Source organism: Salvelinus fontinalis, chromosome 16 (genome assembly GCF_029448725.1).
Source record: "Salvelinus fontinalis isolate EN_2023a chromosome 16, ASM2944872v1, whole genome shotgun sequence".
Taxonomy (NCBI): Eukaryota; Metazoa; Chordata; class Actinopteri; order Salmoniformes; family Salmonidae; genus Salvelinus; species Salvelinus fontinalis.
The window spans coordinates 40,412,159-40,435,653 of NC_074680.1; the positions used below are offsets into that span (position 1 = coordinate 40,412,159).

General features: G+C 43.6%; 1 protein-coding gene across 3 annotated transcripts in view; it reads right to left on the bottom strand.

The window, feature by feature from the left end:
* Window positions 1-9,619: 9,619 nt before the first annotated feature.
* Window positions 9,620-23,495, bottom strand: part of LOC129813161 (metabotropic glutamate receptor 1-like) — a 37,922-nt gene continuing 24,046 nt past the window's right edge. For 2 of the 3 annotated variants that reach the window (XM_055865409.1, XM_055865407.1), the window contains exons 5-10: window positions 19,469-19,715; window positions 18,033-18,201; window positions 17,332-17,458; window positions 15,410-15,798; window positions 12,931-13,457; window positions 9,620-12,258 (exon numbers count right to left, since the gene is read on the bottom strand). In XM_055865409.1, the coding sequence (XP_055721384.1) occupies window positions 11,262-12,258; window positions 12,931-13,457; window positions 15,410-15,798; window positions 17,332-17,458; window positions 18,033-18,201; window positions 19,469-19,715 (2,456 nt within the window). In that variant the 3' untranslated portion in view covers window positions 9,620-11,261. The remainder of the gene's footprint in view (window positions 12,259-12,930; window positions 13,458-15,409; window positions 15,799-17,331; window positions 17,459-18,032; window positions 18,202-19,468; window positions 19,716-23,495) is intronic. The other variant, XM_055865410.1, reaches the window with a different exon arrangement.

The following is a 23,495-nucleotide window of genomic DNA, read 5'->3' on the forward strand; positions in this document are numbered from 1 at the left end:
ATCTCATTACCAGAGGAGCATTTTACTGATGTTCAGAGACATGCAGTGGAAGAAAAAATATATTGTTGTTTCATTGTTATCGGCGTTGTTTTTTTTATAAGTATGAAACACTATTTAACATAAAAACAGACAATTACTCATGAGAGAATTCATTATATATTTTTTTCATTGGTCAAATATTGCTACTGGAGGTGGCTAATAGCTATTACCTATGAGTTCAGAGTGTAAAACAGATGGCCTGGTCCCCCTGTAGAGGACCGACAGAGTGTTTTAGGTCTGAGTGTATAGAAATCAGCACCATGGACAGTGACACATGGATCATGAGGGGTTCAGTGTAAAAAAGATAGCCTGGTCGCCTTGTAGATGTTCTTGCCAACTCCATTGCTAAAGCCAATGTTTGGCATGTGAGTGAGAAGGAGTTGGCATGATAGCACATACAGCCTGGCACTCAGGCTATGGAAAAGATACACTAGATGGCACAATTTACCAACATTGCTACCCAGCAGTCACTCTCACAGAAAAGGGACAATTGGTAATATCTATCAGAAATATTGAACACAGGGTTTTAATCTCTCTCCTCATCCTTACCCTTTCTCCTCATCCTTACCCCATCCCTCTCTCCTCATCCTTACCCTCTCTCCTACTGAGGACCGACAGAGTGTTTTAGGTCTGAGTGTATAGAAATCAGCACCATGGACAGTGACACATGGATCATGAGGGGTTTAGTGTTATGTTCTCTATGAATATCAAAACACTGAAATCTCAATATATTATGATCAGTGGTCGAAGAAGTACTAAATTGTCATACTTGAGTAAAAGTAAAGATACCTTAATTAATAGAAAATGACTCAAGTAAAAGTAAAAGTCACCCAGTAAAATACTACTTGAGTAAAAGTCTAAAGTATTTGGTTTTAAAAATACTTAAGTATCAAAAGTAAAAGTATAAATAATTTCAAATTCCTTTCATTAAGCAAACCAGACAGCACAATTTCATTGTATTTTTTATTGACGGATAGCCAGATGCACACTCCAACCCTCAGACATAATTTACAAACGAAGCATTTGTGTTGAGTGAGTCTGCCAGATCAGATGCATAGGGATGACCAGGGATGTTCTTTTGATAAGTGTGTGAATTGGACAATTTTCCTGTCAAAATGTAACAAGTACTTTTGGGTGTCAGGGAAAATGTATGGAGTACAAAGTACATTATTCTCTTTTGGAATGTAGTGAAGTAAAAGTAAAAGTTGCCAAAAATATAAATAGTAAAGTACAGATACCCCCCAAAAATACTATTTTTACTTAAGTAATTTACACCACTGATTATGGTTGCCTGGCTACACACACTCCTTGCTCTGGCCAAACACTATGCCACGCCCACAGACGTTAATTTCTTCTCTGCGTTGAGTCTGGATCTGAGTACTTCCCACGACTCTTCACCGAATGCGAACAGATTTGGGGCCTGATTGGTCCAGAAACCGATGGGTTGGGCCAGAGCCAGAGCACACTTGGGTAAAGCAGCAGTTTTAAAATTCGGGCATTGGTTTTGGTAATCTGATTGGTTAGAGATTATCCAATCGCTGATGACTTTGTTTTGTAGAACACCCCTCTTGCCCCTCGTCACCACAAACGACTTCAATGATGTCAGTGTCAGACTAAAGTATGTAACAAACGACAGAGCAGTTTCAGCTAAAGCCTATTGATTGGTGCACAGCATGCAGTACGAAAGAATAGCCAGATAACAGAAAGTGTGTCTGCTTCGTATTCCCAAGATAGTGCACTACCCTATGGGCCCTGGTCAATAGTAGGGCTGGGATGATACCAGTATTGCAGACCTTCAGTGGCAATTCAAAAAACAACATAAAGTAGTATCTGGTGCTAGCTACTACGCATGCTTCCCAATTCAATAAACAGTTTGGCTCATCAGAATTCTTTATAACATTGTAGCAGAAAAGGTCAATAGAATTAGTCCCCGAGAAAGAGTGAATGAAAAGAGGGGAATTGAAAAAGCGTTAGAACGGGTTGAATTTGTGGTGGGGATGGCACTGCTGTGGATAGTGGCCGTTTTACGGAAAGCTGCACCATCGAGAGCATCTTGACTGGCTGCATCACCCTTAGCATGGCAACTGCTTGGCATTGGACCGCAAGGCGCTATAGAGCGTGGTGCATACGGCCCAGTACATCATTGGAGCCAAGCTCACTGCCATCCAGGACCTTTATAGCCGGCGGTGTCAGAGGAAGGCCTAAAAATTGTCATAGACTCTAGCCACCCAAGTCATAGACTGTTCTCTCTGCTACCGCACAGTAGGCAGTACAGATGCACCAAGTTTGGGACCAACAGGATTCTGAACAGCTTCTACCTCCAAGCCGTAAGACTGCTAAATAGTTAGTGAAATAGTTAACCAAATAGCTACCCGGACTATCTGCATTGATCCTTTTTGTACTAACTCCTTTGACTCATCACATATGCTGCTACTGTTTATTATCTATCCTGTTGCCTAGTCACTTTATCCCTATCTATATGTCCTTTACATAATTACCTCAATTACCTTTTATCCATGCACATCGACTCGGGAAAGGGACTCCGTGTATATAACCTAGTTATCATTACTCATTGTGTATTTATTCTTCGTGTTATTATTTTTCTATTATTCTTTCTGCGTTGTTGGGAAGGGACCGTAAGTAAGCATTTCACTGTTAGTCTACACCTGTTATTTACGAAGCATGTGACAAATACAATTAGATTTGATTTGAATAAAGGGTCTTTAATTCAGAATGTCACATTTCTGAGCATATAATCAATAATGGAAAAGTTATTCATGTGGTATTAATGAGATATTATGTGTTTGTCCACAGTGTAACAGTATTTGGGGCAACATCTCAGCTTGATTCCTGAATCTAGGTCTCTCCTGTATCTAGGACGTAAATCCATATTTAGAAGTTGTGTTCCTTCTTCTCAGTCACTTTCCCTCAGGCACAATTAATTACCACAGGAGGTAAACTAAAAACGCAATGGATGACCATTATCATGACTGTCGTGCTGCACCAAACCTGGCCATGGTTAATATACAGTAATATACAGTATCAGCTATTAGGGTGCTGTCAGATTCACAGTTTTCAAGATGAAGTTAATCTGAACATATAGGTTCGGTTTCCTGGACACAGATTAAGCCCAGTCCTGGATTAAAAACATGCTTAGTGGGGCATCTTCATTGAAAGGGCTTTTTAGTCCAGGAGCAGGCTTAACCTTTGTCGGGAAACCAGCCAATATGTTATAGAGACAGAAACCTGAATGTGGCTGAGTGCTATAGAGTGTAGTCAGTGTATAGCACAGCAGCCCATAGCGTATATAGAACAGATCCCTAGACGCACAATGAAGAGTCTGAGGACACAGCAAAGTAAAACTACAGCATAGCAAAGAACAGATATGTGGTAAAAATAACCCGTCTCTAAATTACGACATGCCAGCAAATATAAGGGTCAAGGTTTCACTTTTATTTTTAAAGTAATATTCAATTAATAAACAACAAAATACAATGCGTGGGAAAAGAATCACTCCGAACTGGGAAATGAATGCAAGCAGACATACATAAGGCCTCCCGAGTGGGGCAGCGGCGTCACTACAGATCCGGGTTCGATACTTGGCTGTGTCAAGTATCGAAGTATCGACCGGAAGACCCATGAGGCGGCGCACTATTGGCCCAACGTCGTCCGGCTTAGGGAAGGGTTTGGCCGGCCAGGATGTCCTTGTCCCATTGCGCTCTTGCGGTTCTTATGGCGGGTCGGGCACAATGCACGCTGACACGGTCGCCAGGGGGACGGTGTTTCCTCTGACACATTTAAAATAATGATATACCCATTGATTCTTGAAGAGTATAACTTGTAAATTCCTCATGGGCTTAGTTCAAATGTCTTATTCCATTAGAACCCAAAACATAAACTTGTTTAAATCCATTATTTGTAAGAATTACACCACCGGTCAAAAGTTTTAGAACACCCACTCATTCAAGGGTTTTTCTTTATTTTTACTATTTTCTACATTGCAGAATAATAGTAAATATATCAAAACTATGAAATAACACATATAGAATCATGTAGTAACCAAAAAAGTGTTAAACAAATCAAAATATATTTTATATTTGAGATTCTTCAAATAGCCACCCTTTGCCTTGATGACAGCTTTGCACACGCTTAACATTCTCTCAACCAGCTTCATGAGGTAGTCACCTGGAATGCATTTCAATTAACAGGTGCCTTCATAAAAGTTAATTTGCGAATTTCTTTCCTTCTTAATGCATTTGAGCCAATCATTTGTGTTGTGTCAAGGTAGGGGGGTATACAGAAGATAGCCCTATTTGGTAAAAGACCAAGTCCATATTAAGACAAGAACAGCTCAAATAGCAAAGCGAAATGACAGTCCATCATTACTATAAGACATGAAGGTAAGTCAATACAGAACATTTCAAGAACTTTGAAAGTTTCTTCAAGTGCAGTCGCAAAAACCATCAAGCGCTATGATGGAACTGGCTCCCATGAGGACCGCCACAGGAATGGAAGACCCAGAGATACCTCTGCTGCAGAGGATAAGTTCATTCGACTTACCAGCCTCAGAAATTGCAGCCAAAATAAATGCTTCACAGAGTTCAAGTAACAGACACATCTCAACATCAAATTTTCAGAGGAGACTGTGTGAATCAGGCCTTCATGGTCGAATTCCTGCAAAGAAACCACTACTAAAGGACACCAATAAGAAGAAGAGACTATCTTGGGCCAAGAAACACAAGTAATAGACATTAGACCGGTGGAAATTTGTCCTTTGGTTTGGAGTCCAAATTTGAGATTTTTGGTTCCAACCGCTGTGTCTTTGTGAGACACGATATGGATGAATGGATGATCTCCGCATGTGTATTTCCCACCGTAAAGCATGGAGGAGGAGGTGTTATGGTGTGGGGATGCTTTGCTGGTGACACTGTCTGATTTATTTAGAATTCAAGGCACACAACCAGCATGGCTACCAAAGCATTCTGCAGTGATACATCATCCCATCTAGATTGCGCTTAGTGGGACTATAATTTGTTTTTCAACAGGACAATGACCCAACACACCTCCAGGCTTTGTAAGGGCTATTTTACCAAGAAGGAGAGTGGTGGAGTGCTGCATCAGATGACCTGGCCTCCACAATCCCCCAACCTCAACCAAATGGAGATGGTTTGGGATTAGTTGGACCACAGAGTGAAGGAAAAGCAGCCAACAAGTGCTCAGCATATGTGGGAACTCCTTCAAGACTGTTGGAAAAGCCTTCCAGGTCAAGCTGGTTGAGAGAATGCCAAGCTAAAAGTTATTTCCTCTATCTGTAATAGCGTGGCTGGGAAGTTCACTGAGTGAGTGTTTGACAATAACCTTGTCTTAGAGGTCTCCTCTATCTGGGGATGAAGTAGAATAATAATATCCAAGAGTTTCATAAGGATAGAATAGAATTCTAAAATGTTTGTATGTCAGTCAGTCTTATAAAAGCTATTACAGTTTATTTTATAAGACTGACTGACAGACAAACATTTGGAATTCTAGTCTATCCTCATGAAACTCTTGGATATCACAGTTTCACTTTTATGTTAGTCAGACAGCAAGATTGGGTCACTCATGTAAAACCTCTCAAGGATCTGACCTTTTTTTTCAATTTTTGCCTAAAATGACATACCCAAATCTAACTGCCCGTAGCTCAGGCCCTGAAGCAAGGATATGCATTTTCTTGGTGCCATTTGAAAGGAAACACTTTGAAGTTTGTGGAAATGTGAAAGGAATGTAGGAGAATATAACACATTAGATCTGGTAAAAGATTATACAAAGAAAAATAATGTTTGTATTTATTTTGTACCATCATCTTTGAAATACAAGACAAAGGCCATAATGTATTATTCCAGCCCAGGTGCAATTTAGATTTTGGCCACCAGATGGCAGCAGTGTATGTGCAAACTCTTAGACTGATCCAATGAACCATTCCATTTCTGTTCAAAATGTTGTATCAAGACTGCCCAAATGTGCCTAATATCTTAACTAATAACTTTCATGTTCAAAACTGTGCACTCTCCTCAAACAATGGCATGGTATTATTTCACTGTAATAGCTACTGTAAATTGGACAGTGCAGTTAGATTAACAAGAATTTAAGCTTTCTGCCAATATCAGATATGTCTATGTCCTGGGAAATGTTCTTGTTACTTTCAACCTCATGCTAATCGCATTAGCCTACTTTAGCCCAACCGTCCCGCAGGGGACCCATTTTATTGAAAGGGAAATAAAAAAAACAGCAGACACTAGGCCCTCCATGGAATGAGTTTGACACCTCTAGTATAAAGTGAGTATCACAGCCATAGAAATATAATAACTATTCTATTCATTATATTTCTATTGTCTCAGTCAGCCCTTTCATGGTGGTGTGCTGTAGCCAGGAGACTGTACACACTTAGAAAAAAAGGAGCTATCTAGAACCTAAAATGGTTATTCAGCTGTCCCCATAGGATAACTCTTTGAAGAACCCTTTTTGGTTAAAGGTAGAACCCTTTTGGTTCAAGGTAGAACTCTTCTGGGTTCCATGTAGAACCCTTACCACGGAGGGTTCTACATGGAACCCAAAGGGGTTCTAGGTGGAACCAAAACTGGTTCTCCCCGGAACCAAAAAGGGTTCTCCTGTTGGGTACAGCCGAAGAACCCTTTTGGAACAATTTTTTCTAAGAGTGTACTAGAATGTCTGTCACAGTGGGGTGCTGTAGCCAGGAGACTGTGTAGCAGGCTGTTTATCACAGTGGGGTGCTGTAGCCAGGAGACTGTGTAGCAGGCTGTATGTCACAGTGGGGTGCTGTAGCCAGGAGACTGTATAGCAGGCTGTATATCACAGTGGGGTGCTGTAGCCAGGAGACTGTGTAGCAGGCTGTATGTCACAGTGGGGTGCTGTAGCCATGAGACTGTATAGCAGGCTGTATGTCACAGTGGGGTGCTGTAGCCAGGAGACTGTGTAGCAGGCTGTATGTCACAGGGGGGTGCTGTAGCCAGGAGACTGTGTAGCAGGCTGTATGTCACAGTGGGGTGCTGTAGCCAGGAGACTGTATAGCAGGCTGTATGTCACAGTGGGGTGCTGTAGCCAGGAGACTGTGTAGCAGGCTGTATGTCACAGTGGGGTTCTGTAGCCAGGAGACTGTGTGGCAGGCTGTATGTCACAGTGGGGTGCTGTAGCCAGGAGACTGTATAGCAGGCTGTATGTCACAGTGGGGTGCTGTAGCCAGGAGACTGTATAGCAGGCTGTATGTCACAGTGGGGTGCTGTAGCCAGGAGACTGTGTAGCAGGCTGTATGTCACAGTGGGGTTGCTGTAGCCAGGAGACTGTGTGGCAGGCTGTATGTCACAGTGGGGTGCTGTAGCCAGGAGACTGTATAGCAGGCTGTATGTCACAGTGGGGTGCTGTAGCCAGGAGACTGTGTAGCAGGCTGTATGTCACAGTGGGGTGCTGTAGCCAGGAGACTGTATAGCAGGCTGTATGTCACAGTGGGGTGCTGTAGCCAGGAGACTGTGTAGCAGGCTGTATGTCACAGTGGGGTGCTGTAGCCAGGAGACTGTGTAGCAGGCTGTATGTCACAGTGGGGTGCTGTAGCCAGGAGACTGTGTAGCAGGCTGTATGTCACAGTGGGGTGCTGTAGCCAGGAGACTGTGTAGCAGGCTGTATGTCACAGGGGGGTGCTGTAGCCAGGAGACTGTGTAGCAAGCTGTATGTCACAGTGGGGTGCTGTAGCCAGGAGACTGTATAGCAGGCTGTATGTCACAGTGGGGTGCTGTAGCCAGGAGACTGTGTAGCAGGCTGTATGTCACAGTGGGGTGCTGTAGCCAGGAGACTGTGTGGCAGGCTGTATGTCACAGTGGGGTGCTGTAGCCAGGAGACTGTATAGCAGGCTGTATGTCACAGTGGGGTGCTGTAGCCAGGAGACTGTATAGCAGGCTGTATGTCACAGTGGGGTGCTGTAGCCAGGAGACTGTATAGCAGGCTGTATGTCACAGTGGGGTGCTGTAGCCAGGAGACTGTGTAGCAGGCTGTATGTCACATTGGGGTGTGTAGCCAGGAGACTGTGTAGCAGGCTGTATGTCACAGTGGGGTGCTGTAGCCAGGAGACTGTGTAGCAGGCTGTATGTCACAGGGGGGTGCTGTAGCCAGGAGACTGTGTAGCAGGCTGTATGTCACAGTGGGGTGCTGTAGCCAGGAGACTGTATAGCAGGCTGTATGTTACAGTGGGGTGCTGTAGCCAGGAGACTGTATAGCAGGCTGTATGTCACAGTGGGGTGCTGTAGCCAGGAGACTGTGTAGCAGGCTGTATGTTACAGTGGGGTGCTGTAGCCAGGAGACTGTGTAGCAGGCTGTATGTCCCGCTGGTCTGTTTATTACCCTGTTGATTGGACCAGTGGCTTTACCAGGTATATGAGCATAATCATCTCCACAGAGGTGTTTATTACAAACCCCACACAGACAACCTACCGCCCCATACCCATGTACTGTTGATGGAGTGTACTGAAAGGGTCTGAAATGAGAATGATATAAACTGACATTCCTGACACCTTATCCAGTGGGGAAAATTTGTTGAAATTAAATATTTCTGTACAGGTATGAGTTTTACCCAGCTGTCCCTCTCTGTTCAAGTCCCCATATAGCCCTCTGCCCTCTGAGTCCATTGTCTCCAGGGCGGTGCTAGCAGCATTTAAATGTTGTTTCTGACTGGCCCATGTTGATGCTGTCATTTTGATTGTCTCTGTTGGACAGCACTCTGTCTATCTGCAGCATGTGCTGCACTAGGAATGCTCCTGCCTCGTCAACATTGACATTGGCCTGAAAGTCAGACATAAGGGAACATGGTACAAGGAAAAAATTTACACTACTGTTCAAAAGTTTGGGGTCACAATTTTTTGTCCATTTTAAAATAACATCAAATTGATCAGAAATACAGTGACCCCAAACAGTGTAGACATTGTTAATGTTGTAAATGACTATTGTAGCTGGAAACGGCTGATTTTTAATGGAATATCTACATAGACAGAGTACAGAGGCCCATTATCAGCAACCATCACTCCTGTGTTCCAACGGCACGTTGTGTTAGCTAATCCAAGTTTATAATTTAAAAGTCTAATTGATCATTAGAAAACCAGTTTGCAATTATGTTAGCACAGCTGAAAACAGCTGTTCTGATTAAAGAAGCAATAAAACTGGCCTTCTTTAGACTAGTTGAGTATCTGGAGCATCCGCATTTGTGGCTTCGATTACAGGCTCAAAATGGCCAGAAACAAATAACTTTCTTCTGAAACTCGTCAGTCTATTCTTGTTCTGAGAAATTAAGTCAACTCCGTTCCTTGAAGCGCATGTGGACGTAACGCGAGACGAAGCTGGTTATTCCAACTCCTCGCTCTCCAATTACCACTTTAAACGTATACTCTGTGCATATACTAAACCCCCTGCCATGTTCAAATATTAACTGCAACATCAGGCGTGTTGTAGGCTCGTGATATAAACCAGAGAATGGCTCTACTTTCTTTTTGCTGCGTGTGACCAATACAGACAGGCGTCATGAATGAATGACTCGGTACACGTGTAAAAAAAAAAGAAAAAAAGATTGAATTTATTCTAACAAAACATATATCTTTCAGAATCTTAACGACCATGACTTTGTTCTGCACTGCTCTATTAATTACATGTTTTAAACAGAAAACCTTTTCAACTCTATGAAGCCATTTCTATCAAACAGCCTATTCATATTACTGATGATAATACCCATTGTTTATTACATTGTATATAGTGAGATCTTAACAATTGTGAAAAGTAAGAATAATGTTGTACAAACCCAACAGTCACAATAAACAACACATTTATAAATTGTTAAATAAACTTTACATAGTAATGCCTTTAGTAAACTAATCTGAATCGTTACCAAAAATAGGATGGATACTACATACAGTTCATTCACAAAACTAATGACATTCAATTGACATTCTATTACATTTTTGACAATCATATTATATTCTAAACTGGGTGGTTTAAGCCCTGAATGCTGATTGGCTGAAAGCTGTGGTATATCAGACCGTATACCACAGGTATGACAAAACATGTATTTTTACTCTTCTAATTAGGTTGGTAACCAGTTTATAATAGCAGCAATAAGGCTCCTCAGGGGTTTGTGGTATATGGCCAATATACCACGGCTAAGGGCTGTGTCCAGGCACTCCGAGCTGCGTCGTGCTAAAGAACAGCCCTTAGCCGTGGTATATTGGCCATATACCACAAACCCCTTCGGGCCTTATTGCTTAAATAGAAACTGTTGCAAGTATGGATTTAGAGGGCTGTTTATAAAATATACAAACTTGCAATTGAAATGAGAGACATAAAAAAAATATATATCTTGTGTAAATGGAAGCATACAGGATACATGGCACTTGAAAATCCTTCTGGTTTTGTTTGCTACATTCTTACAGTAGTTATTGTATCAGTATCATAAGTTCATTCTGACTTTATCTGATGAGGACAGAGGCGGTAAAAATCTTTGTTATTTTTTCAAAATATGATACACACTTGATATGAGCAAAACAACAAAACACATTAATCTAGAATATTTTACATTTACAGGCTATTGTTCTATTAGTAAACACAGACCTACACAGCGCATATATAATTTATACACATATTTGTGTGAACTACAGGTGGGATAGTCTGGTAGCATTATAATTGATAAACCATCTAATTTCAAGCGGTGGAAGTTTGCCTTCATGAAAACAAGCAACAAACACAATCATTATTGTAATACCTGATGATGTTGAAATGTACACTGTAGTGTGCCCTGAATAACTTCTACTTAAATGACTTGAATAGATAGGACTATCTTATCTTTTTGTTTTTCTAATAAGCACAAAGCCTACAGCAAGTTCGAAGCTTTTCATCTCTTGCATAAACATGGGAATGAATTTTGCGATGGTTAAATCCTTCAGTCTTTTCTCCATGATATTTACTATACAACAAAAATACCTTTTTAAAAGTGTGTCTTGTGTGTTTTTGCTCACTTTTTTCCATGTAAACACAAACACTTTTGCGCGTAGATTTCATGAGTCAACTAATATAGTCTTAACTTATTCAAGACATTGTTGCCATTTCTTACTGGTCACTGAATGGAACACAAACAAGATGCTACAAGTCATCAGCTACAAAATGGCTCTATATTATTCTACTATATCTACAGTACTCGTTCACAGAGTTGAGGAGCTTTCTTTGTAGTCCTTCAGAATGACGGAGGCGTAGTTCGGAGGGGTGCACAATATGGACTCGGACACGGGTGAGGTGTTGTGGAAAGGGCTCCCCATGCTCGCTGTATCACGGAACGGGGAGGGGGGCATCAGGGCCATAGAATCCTCCATGGCTGATTTGATCTGAACAACGTCGTCCTCTTCTTCTTCGTGAATCAGGCCGTTGTCATACATGTATCCATGAAGGAGGCCAAACTGTTCCTCCTCCACCTCTACCTCCTCCTCCTCAATCTCCTCCTCCTCCTCAATCTCCTCCTCAATCTCCTCCTCCTCTTCTATCTCTATGGTGGAGGTGGGTTCCTCGTCATCAAAGGGGCCAAGGTCTAGTTGCAGGGGCAGGATTGCATGCTGCTGGATGAGATGAGCCTGGTGGTACACAGGCCTGCCATGACTGCTCCCAGACCGGCCCCCAAAACCACCACCACCCCCACCAGCCATAGGGCCAGGGCCGGGCAGACTGATCATGTCCATATCATTGAGCTCAGGGATGATGAAATCACTGTTGTACTGTAACAGTAGGTGGTCAGTGATGACCCTCTGTTGGGGGATCACTCTGCTCTGTGGCAGGGGCATGTGCTCAACAGGGGGATAATATTCAACCACCTCATCCACCTCTTTCATCGGCCCACCGATGGAGGGCATTATCTGCCCGTGGGCCATCATGTGGGGACTAAGGGGAGGGTTGTATCTGACCAGGTCGCACTCATCCTCCTCGGCTACGTTGTACAGAGTTTTGGTGCTGAGGTCAGAGAACTCCATGGCCATGCTGCTGCCTGTGTTATGGTAGGTGTTAGTTAAGGGTCTGATGACAGCCATCTGATTGGAGCATCCTGCTTCCTGTCTCTTCACGTGCACAGACAGTCTGTGCCAATTGTGCTCCCCTTTTGGAGGATGATGTCTTGCACCTGGTTCAGACCATGACACAGACTTTCCATTAGAACTATAAACAGAATAAAGATGGCTGTTAGCTCTTTCACAGGAACTCAGAAAAGTGAAGACAACAACAGCATTTCTGGTTCATGTAAAAATACATTTTTTTTAAACGAACGTTAAAATCAGATCAATTCTATGTTGATAGGGACGTTTTGGGTTGAACTAAACCTTACTGAGGATTGTATATCTTTATTTATCTATTCAGATTAATGTATTTCCAATATACTATAAATCATTATGCTGTGTATCCTGATAGTACTCATAGGTATGCTGGTTTTCATTATATTCAGCAACAGATCAAATGTTAAGGTGTTTTTTAATTGAGCATTTGACCTGGATCTGGCATAATATACTCTCTCTGTGTCCCAAATGGCACCATATTCCTTACATAGTGCAATACCTTTGGGGCCTGGTCAAAAGTAGAGAACTAACCTACATAGGGTGTAGGGTGCCATGTGGGACAAAGAATCTGAGAGTTAATTACTGTAAGACAAAAATCAGCATCCCAGTGGTACCTCAGGAGAAAGGTCTGTACTCTCAAAGCGTCTCAGAGTACAAATTCTGATCTAGGATCAGGTCCCACCTGTCCGTGTAATCCTATTCATTATGATCTAAAAGGCTAAATCAACACTCCTCTGATACTCTTTGTGAATACGGACCCAGGATTACATCAACCTACTTCTCAGAGTTCTTCTTCCGTTTGAACATGTTGAGCAGGCTGTTGCTCCGGCAAGTGCCGTCGCCCACGTGCATGCGCACGGCATCCGAGGTGGTGAACGCGCTGCGCACGTTACGCTCCGGCTTGGCGAGGATGATGTACATCTTGGGCGAGAACATACAGCCCAACGCCACGGTGACGCTCAGGCTCACGGAGAACGACGTGGTGATGATCTTATAGTTGGAGCCGAAGTAGATGGGGACAAAAGCCAGCCAGATTATACAGGTGGTGTACATGGTGAAGGCAATGTACTTGGCCTCGTTGAAGTTGGCCGGGACGTTGCGCGTCTTGAAGGCGTAGTAGGTGCAGCTCAGGATGAGCAGGCCGTTGTAGCCCAGCGGCGCCACCATGCCCAGTGTACTGGTGTTGCAGATGAGGTACACCTCCCTGATGCTGGGGTAGGACTTGATGGGCATGGGCGGCTCCAGGATGATCAGAGTAACCTCCAGGGTGAGCTGGACACTGACCAGGAGGCCGGCGATCACCAGCTGATTATACAAAATAAGAAGAAGACAGGTTTTATATGCAGATTTTCAAGATCACAGACACACCAAAGATTTAAAAAATGATGCTCCTAAAATAACATTATATTCCTTGTAGTACTCTACTTTTGACCAGAGCCCTGAGCATGCCCTAGAGCCCTGAGCATCCCCTAGAGCCCTGAGCATGCCCTAGAGCCCTGAGCATGCCCTAGAGCCCTGAGCATGCCCTAGAGCCCTGAGCATGCCCTAGAGCCCTGAGCATGCCCTAGAGCCCTGAGCATACCCTAGAGCCCTGGGCATCCCCTAGAGCCCTGAGCATGCCCTAGAGCCCTGAGCATCCCCTAGAGCCCTGAGCATGCCCTAGAGCCCTGAGCATGCCCTAGAGCCCTAAGCATGCCCTAGAGCCCTGAGCATCCCCTAGAGCCCTGAGCATGCCCTAGAGCCCTGAGCATCCCCTAGAGCCCTGAGCATGCCCTAGAGCCCTCAGCATGCCCTAGAGCCCTGAGCATGCCCTAGAGCCCTGAGCATGCCCTAGAGCCCTGAGCATCCCCTAGAGCCCTGAGCATGCCATAGAGCCCTGAGCATGGCCTAGAGCCCTGAGCATCCCCTAGAGCCCTGAGCATGCCCTAGAGCCCTGAGCATCCCCTAGAGCCCTGAGCATCCCCTAGAGCCCTGAGCATGCCCTAGAGCCCTGAGCATGCCCTAGAGCCCTGAGCATCCCCTAGAGCCCTGAGCATCCCCTAGAGCCCTGAGCATCCCCTAGAGCCCTGAGCATGCCCTAGAGCCCTGAGCATCCCCTAGAGCCCTGAGCATGCCCTAGAGCCCTGAGCATGCCCTAGAGCCCTGAGCATGCCCTAGAGCCCTGAGCATGCCCTAGAGCCCTGAGCATCCCCTAGAGCCCTGAGCATGCCCTAGAGCCCTGAGCATGCCCTAGAGCCCTGAGCATCCCCTAGAGCCCTGAGCATCCCCTAGAGCCCTGAGCATCCCCTAGAGCCCTGAGCATCCCCTAGAGCCCTGAGCATGCCCTAGAGCCCTGAGCATCCCCTAGAGCCCTGAGCATCCCCTAGAGCCCTGAGCATCCCCTAGAGCCCTGAGCATGCCCTAGAGCCCTGAGCATGCCCTAGAGCCCTGAGCATGCCCCAGAGCCCTGAGCATCCCCTAGAGCCCTGAGCATGCCCTAGAGCCCTGAGCATCCCCTAGAGCCCTGAGCATCCCCTGGAACCCTGAGCATCCCCTAGAGCCCTGAGCATGCCCTAGAGCCCTGAGCATCCCCTAGAGCCCTGAGCATGCCCTAGAGCCCTGAGCATGCCCTAGAGCCCTGAGCATGCCCTAGAGCCCTGAGCATCCCCTAGAGCCCTGAGCATCCCCTAGAGCCCTGAGCATGCCCTAGAGCCCTGAGCATGCCCTAGAGCCCTGAGCATCCCCTAGAGCCCTGAGCATCCCCTAGAGCCCTGAGCATCCCCTAGAGCCCTGAGCATGCCCTAGAGCCCTGAGCATGCCCTAGAGCCCTGAGCATGCCCCAGAGCCCTGAGCATCCCCTAGAGCCCTGAGCATCCCCTAGAGCCCTGAGCATGCCCTGGAGCCCTGAGCATCCCCTAGAGCCCTGAGCATGCCCTAGAGCCCTGAGCATGCCCTAGAGCCCTGAGCATGCCCTAGAGCCCTGAGAAGGCCCTAGAGCCCTGAGCATGCCCTAGAGCCCTGAGCATGCCCTAGAGCCCTGAGCATGCCCCAGAGCCCTGAGCATGCCCCAGAGCCCTGAGCATGCCCTAGAGCCCTGAGAAGGCCCTAGAGCCCTGAGCATGCCCTAGAGCCCTGAGAAGGCCCTAGAGCCCTGAGAAGGCCTTGGTCAAAAGTAGTACACTGTGTAGGGAATATGGTGCCATTTCGAACGCATCCAAAATCAAAACCAAACAGATTAATACAAATAAAGAGACTAAGGAATAAGTCTATATGATCACCTGGGCCCAGGCGCTCATAAACCGTGGCTTCCTGGTACAGATCTTCTTCTTGCTGCCTGCCAGGATGCGTGCGATGCGGTTGGTCTTGGTGACTAACGCTGAGTAGCACATGGTGGCTGAGAGGCCCACCAGGAGGCGCTGCAGGTAGCAGGAGGTCACAGTGGGTCGGGCGATCAGGGTGAAGGGGCAGATGTAGCCCAGGAAGATGCCGGCCAGGATGATGTAGCAGAGCTCACGGCTGGAGGACTTGACCACGGGCGTGTCTCGAAACAGGACGAAGATGAAAGTGACGAAGGAGGTGACTAGGATGCCCAGGCAGGCAAACACCACCTGGACGATGGACTCTGGGTTCCCCCACTCCAGGTACCGCAAGGTGATGGGCTCACAACCTGGGGAGAAGACACAGATAAAGAGAAAATGTGTGAGACCTTTCTCTGAAGAGGTTTCACTAGAAACAAAGGACAAAGGCTATAATGTAATAAGCTAATGGGTTGATTAGTTGATTTAACCTAGGTCCTAGTCCAATATCTTTCCTAGTATGTCTTACCTGACACTCCTTAATAATTAAATATTAGGAAAATGACCCAAAATCACAAAGGTAGAAACCAATAGTGTGTCGAAATTAGAATGCTGCCCAGTTGCCCAGAATGATGCCCAGAATAATATTCATTAAACAAGGGTAGCCTATAGAATTTTACTTTCACCAAATCAACCATCAAAGAGCCTGTGTGACCGCTGCCTCCAGTTTGAAAACACACCAAGAATTAAAGTAGGTTTTCAGCTCAACTATAAATAAACCCCTTCTCTACTTAGGGAGGGCCAGTGCACAGCACAGCTAGCCATGGGGAGGGGAGGAAGAGACAGGCTGGAGTACAGAGCATAACCATGGGAGGGAAGAGGGATGGGGGAAGGACATGACTGCAGCAGGACTCATTAAATCACTGCAACATACCACTGGTCCAAGCATCCAACATCACAACAGTATGCATTCACAGACAAACCTAACTGACGCCAAATATTTCACTGACCAATTTTATATCGACATCAAACTGCAAAAACAAAATAATCACAAAAAGTCATTAAGTATTTTTTGTTATGATAGTTAAAATAAAATCTAAACAAAACATTTATTTTCACAAAGTTGTTGACAATTATTTTTGGGTCAGTCTTGTCGTTTCATGTCTAATGCCTCTGGCGTAAAAGTAAGAAATGTGAATGAATTTAAAGGAGCTCATCTGAAGCGTTTGAAGAGCTTGAAAGCCCTTTGAAAGTAGAACGGGTAAGCAGCGACAGCAAGAGAGAAGTAGGGCTATCTGCAACACGTTGAACATGATTAATGGTGCTCTGGCCCCATGGGGACACCTTTGAAAATAGGACAGCAGTGTAGGACAGGTGGGTGATATAGTGCTGCTACTAACCATTATGGATGAATCAACTCTGTTGTGCTGAAATTAAGTGTTGTCCTGTGAAGGTTTTAGGGAACTGAACGTGAAAAGAAGTGCGTAATACCCCTGGGGGAATGGAGCTTCCCCTGTGAATAAGATATCTGCTCGGATCTCGAAAATATTATGCTATTATACAGCTGAACAGAAAGGCAGAGCGAAACACGTGAGCAAGGAACTCCATCTAAATACTGCAAATAGCCAATACGCTGTAGGCCTACTATAACGTCAGGTAATAATACACAAGATATATACAATGGTAGAAGATAAGATATGTCTTAGAATGATGTACTGTAACCAGGTGTATTTTGGCCATCATTAGCTGTGTTGCTGTAGGCACCTCTACAAAGACAAGAAAAGCTGAAACCAAACAGCATACCCTCCTAACAAAAACAACAGCATGATGGCACTGTTTTGTACTCTTTCGTTTGTTCCCATTTAGTCACAATTCTGTAGATATGGAAGAGGGAATGGCTGTACCTTCCAGTTCGGGGTCCGGCCACCAGCCCAGCTCGCAGGTCCTGCAGGTGAACTCATCCTGGACGATCTCGTTGTCTTTACAGGGCGTACAGATCCAGCAACAGCTCACCTCTCCCTTCCTGATCACCTGTATCCATCAAACACATTGAGTGATTGTATGTATGAGATCATTAAAAACACCTTCAGACAGGATGAGATAACACTGTCAGTGTAGCCGCTCTACTTACTGCATTAACTCATACAGTCGCTCCCAGTTCCCTCACTAGTCCCTACCCCTTCCCCTTCCCAATGACCGTTCATCTGCAGGGCCTGTATAAGTATAATCAGGGTAGTGGTGGAGTGTCAACTATATTTCTTACACCTTACAGATCTGCAAACTGAAAGGTTGTTGCAGATTGCTGATGTGTTAGTCGGGCTAACACAAGCTTTCACAAAGGCAGATTGATTTTAATTACGAAATCAAATGCCAGTGGGCGTCCTAGTGTTAATGAAAGTCGATGGATAAATGAATAATACGGTTCAGTAGCATCTGTGTGCGTGTGCGTGTGCGCGTGCGTGTGTGTGTGTGTGTGTGTGTGTGTGTGTGTGTGTGTGTGTGTGTGTGTGTGTGTGTGTGTGTGTGTGTGTGTGTGTGTGTGTGTGTGTGTGTGTGTGTGTGTGTGTGTGTGTGTATATACACTGTACGTGCTATTGACCCGCACCTTGATCTCTCCCTTGGAGCAGGGCTCACTGCAGACGGAGCGGACCATGTCACTGCGGTTGATCTGCATCATGTAGTCATCGATGCTGAGCTGACCCTCGTGCCACGAACCCACGTTGATGTAGTCGAACGCACCAGGCTCCACATACTGGAGGTTCATTATTTCATACCTAACAGATCAGGGAAAGTTGATTTGATGAAGATCGTTGTTGACAAAGCATAGCACATATAAAATATCTTTGTGCATATAAAATATCTTAGCACATATAAAATATCTTAGCACATATAAAATATCTTAGCGCATAGAAAATATCTTAGCACATATAAAATATCTTAGCGCATAGAAAATATCTTAGCACATATAAAATATCTTTGTGCATATAAAAGATCTTAGCGCATATAAAATATCTTAGCACATATAAAATATCTTAGCACATATAAAATATCTTAGCACATATAAAATATCTTAGCGCATATAAAATATTGTTGTGCATATAAAATATCTTAGCGCATATAAAATATCTTAGCACATATAAAATATCTTAGCACATATAAAATATCTTAGCGCATATAAAATATCTTAGCGCTTATAAAATCTGAAAGTTGCATTTGATTCAAGTGTACATAGACTTATTTTTGTTGTGAAAGGGAATGCAACAGATTAAATTATGTTAATGGTCAGGGGACTTTGGTTTATTGGTTTATTCGGATTCCCATCAGCTTTTTCCAAAGCAGCAGCTGTTCTTCCTGGGGTCCACACAAAGAACATATAACATGACATGTAACAAAACACTGATAGACAAGGGCAGTCACACAAACTTCAAGTACAACGATATACAAACAATACAGCTAAAGAATAATACATGTGTAGAGTGTGTGTTAGAGTGTGATAGAGAGAGTGTGTGTGTGTGTGTGTGTGTGTGTGTGTGTGTGTGTGTGTGTGTGTGTGTGTGTGTGTGTGTGTGTGTGTGTGTGTGTGTGTGTGTGTGTGTGTGTGTGTGTGTGTGTGTGTGTGTGTGTGTGTGTGTATGTTTGTGTGTGTGTCATTTCACAGTCCCTATTGTGCCATGAGATGTTGTTTTATCTCCCTAAAATGACTTTGGGATAAATATATTTATGAAGGAGCTTCTCTTCTTTCAAAGTTGACAAGTACATTTATTTGATAGGTTTCAGTAGGATTGATCCATAATGAGCTTCTGGAAACATCTTTCTAATCATCTGCAACAGTATTGTCACTGTCAGGGGATTTGTGTTGAATACAAAGAGTTGCTGTACTGGTCGTATTCTAGCGCAGTCATCTCGCTCAAGGCACCAACTTCTTAACCATTAGATCAAGAGGAAATCCCCTCTTAAGCCGGGGGCACACTGGTTCTATGTCTTATGGCAGTGCTATGTCATCACGAGAACGTGACTCCAAATCACCTGGGCTACACCTACCTGCCAGGCGTGTCCCCATTCTCATCGAACCACACGTCTTCTCCAGACACCCCAGTGAAGGAGGTCCTCAGGAGGAACTCTAGCAGCTGGCTTCCATCGATGGGGTCCATGGCCTCACACAGTCCCACATGGCCGGGGCAGAGGTGGCTGTGCATGTCATGCAGACCCTGAGCCATGGCGTAGATAGCGTTGATGACGAACCCCATCTTACTGTCCTGGACATAGTTATCCTCCAGACTTTCGTAACCTGTAATTAAAACATGAAATTAAGATTAGGGATGGATTGTTTTCCTGTAATGTAAAGAAAAGAAAGTGCTACATGTTTCAGTGCTGCAACCATTATACACCAATTATATAACGCTACAATGCTATGCAATACAAAGTGCAATTGATATTCATAGCTGAATATGAAATAGACAATCATATTTTTCTATTATCACATTTTTGGCAGCATAATACAGACTGACATATTGCAAAAGAATGATAGGGTGTCCGCAGACACATGCTTATTATTATTCTTGGGCTTATTTGTTTATTTGGATCCACATTAACTTTTGATAATTTTAGGCTATGGGCATCAGAAGGACACACTGTTCTGTTCTCTTCTCTTCTATTTTGTTCTGTTCTGTGTTGTGCTGTACTGTTCTGTACTGTACAGTTCTGAACTCTTGTTCTGTTCTCTTTTGTACTGTACTGTTCTGTACTGTACAGTTCTGAACTCTTGTTCTGTTCTGTGTTGTGCTGTTCTGTTTTGTGCTGTACTGTTCTGTTCTGTGCTGTTCCGTTCTGTTTTGTGCTGTACTGTTCTGTTCTGTTCTGTGCTGTTCCGTTCCGTTCCGTGCTGTGCTGTGCTGTGCTGTGCTGTACTGTTCTGTTCTGTGCTGTTCCGTTCTGTTTTGTGCTGTACTGTTCTGTTCTGTTCTGTGCTGTTCCGTTCTGTTTTGTGCTGTACTGTTCTGTTCTGTTCTGTGCTGTTCCGTTCCGTTCCGTGCTGTGCTGTTCTGTACTGTTCTGTTCTGTTCTGTTCTGTGCTGTTCCGTTCTGTTTTGTGCTGTACTGTTCTGTGCTGTTCCGTTCCGTTCCGTTCCGTTCCGTGCTGTGCTGTTCTGTTCTGTACTGTTCTGTTCTGTTCTGTTCTGTGCTGTGCTGTTCTGTTCTGTTCTGTGCTGTTCCGTTCCGTGCTGTTCCGTTCTGTGCTGTACTGTTCTGTGCTGTTCTGTTCTGTGCTGTTCTGTTCTGTGCTGTTCTGTTCTGTGCTGTACTGTTCTGTGCTGTTCTGTTCTGTGCTGTACTGTTCTGTGCTGTTCTGTGCTGTGCTGTACTGTTCTGTGCTGTTCTGTTCTGTTCTGTGCTGTACTGTTCTGTGCTGTGCTGTTCTGTTCTGTTCTGTACTGTGCTGTGCTGTGCTGTGCTGTGCTGTTCTGTTCTGTTCTGTTCTGTTCTGTTCTGTTCTGTACTGTACTGTACTGTACTGTTCTGTTCTGTACTGTACTGTACTGTACTGTTCTGTACTGTACTGTTCTGTACTGTTCTGTTCTGTTCTGTTCTGTACTGTTCTGTTCTGTTCTGTACTGTTCTGTTCTGTTCTGTGCTGTTCTGTTCTGTTCTGTGCTGTGCTGTTCGGTTCTGTTTTGTGGTTAGGGCATCAAAGGGCAGGCATTATATTATAGCATCAAAGAATTCCTGTTACCATGGAGCCACCAAAAGTTTTGTATTTGCAAGTCGCCCTTCAATTATGTATAAATAATGGTGATATTATAATGAATTGACAGAGGAAGAAAATCTATTATTACTAAAATCTATTATTCCTCCCTCGATCCATTTGTATCCTTTGTTTGTCAGAAATACAGGGCTCGTGAATGAAGCCGTATTATGCCATATGTTAAAAGATGGAGACTGCAGGGTAACACTTTGATGATTTACAAAAGGTATACTATTTAAAGATAACAATATATAATAGATCCAGGGCCACCCTAATGGATTAACAAGCTTTAAGCAAGCTAGAAGCAGTATAAGTAGCACATACCGTTGGTGATCTTATACTACAATATCTCAATGTTAATAACAGTCTCCAGTACAGAAAGTGATCAACATTAAGCATCAAATAAACAATTGTGTTCATATCAATTTGTAAATCCAACAGTTCTGCAGTGATTGCTCAGTATTCAGATGTGTTTGTTTGTAGTCGTGCTTGTGTTTTTTTTTTTTAAATCAATCAGCTCACAACGTGATACAAGTACTAACAAACACACCAACGATAGATTGGATAGGGTTGTAGTGGATAGTGGCAGGCAGAGTGAGAGTTATATTCAGACAAGGTGTACCTGGTGGTGCCCCACTTAGAATGAGTCCTTGAGTTTGACCCTTACTTACTTCACTAACTTTTCACACTTGATGAAGTAGTACGTTACATACATACAGATAATCACTACTGTTTCACTCTTCAAGTATCTCAGCTGTTGACCACGCTTCCTTTAATATAAGATTATAGTAATAACAATATATGCCATTTAACAGACGCTTTTATCCAAAGCAACTGACGGTCGTGCATACATACATTTTACGTATGGGTTGTCGCGGGAAACGACCCCCCTATCTTGGTGTTGCAAGCCTCATGCTCTACCAACTGAACAATTTAACGTCTTTCTTTGTCCTCATCTCATCCTACTGATAAATCTTGTAACGTCATGAAACCTACTACTTAAGTGTGTGTACTGTATGTACACACTGGCGTCCATTCTTACACCACGGTGTCTTGACGTGTTGGGCCGAAGGTCCATATAGGATCATGCAGCATGTGGTTCTACAAGGCAGACCAGCCAGCTGGCATCTCATCTAATGCTTTCAAATGTTATTGGGCTATGTTTTATACAGCAATCTCAAAACCAGTTGTTGTGATCTCACTGCAATGCATAAAACCACCCCAATAGCCTTATATAGTAGAGGTCAACAGATATACATTGGTAGGGTTGAATTTTAGGGTTGCTATGACTCTGATTTGGTCTCCATGCAGCCTAGGAAAAACTGTCTAAACCACAAAGGGCAATAACTTCCCATCAAACAAATCCTAGAGTTGTCTCTTGATAAATCACAATATCAGTGGACCTCTATGTATATTGCCAGAGTGACGTGCTTTACGAGATCATTCAGATAAAATACACACTCACCATCTTGGAGCTCTATGCAAAGAAACAATAGATGTGACTCAACAGCAAACTATAACTCTGTCTCTGATTATCACACATTATCAATATCCCTCTCATACATAGGAAGTAGAGAAACTTAGAGCTTGATTTGTGAAATGAGGTGGAAGAGTAGTCTTTCTTGTCAAAACGAGGTGGATATAGATTGGAAAAAAATATCAACAGCAGATTGACCAAGGGAACAGGACATGTAAAAGAGAAATGTAAATTCATGCTAAATATATATATTTTTAAAGTATATACTGTTGCATGCAGTGTATATATACGTTTAACTTCAATACATTGTTTTTGTCAACAAAAATAAGTAATTTCTATAGAATTCATGACTAGATTTGCTAAGAAATTGTACCCGACAAGCTTGGGTTAAAAAAAGTAAATATACAGCTAGCTCAAAAGGAATTTAAAAGCGCAACAACAAAAAAACATTTTGAAAACATGCTTTCTGAGCATTGTTTCAAGTGATCAATACAGCTTCAGCTAATCAATTAATCTTGATTATTTAAAAAAATTGTGAGATCAAATGTGCCATGATAATTCAATTTACCTAGATCATCTTTGGTTGGCCAGGAGAATGTTTCAGAAAAAAAAAAACATAATATTATTGTATGGCTGCAGTAGATGCACAGAAACGTCCACCCTAAAGTACGCATCATAGAAGAAATATATATTCGTTCGAGTTTCATGAAGCTTCTAGACTTTTGAAACAAAAATACCAAAATGATATCAAATCTAAAAATCTTAATGTAGTTATTAGTTGAGACAACATCAAGTATACCATGTTAGTTTACAATGTAAGTCATCAACCCTTCTGAAGAAACCCTTAT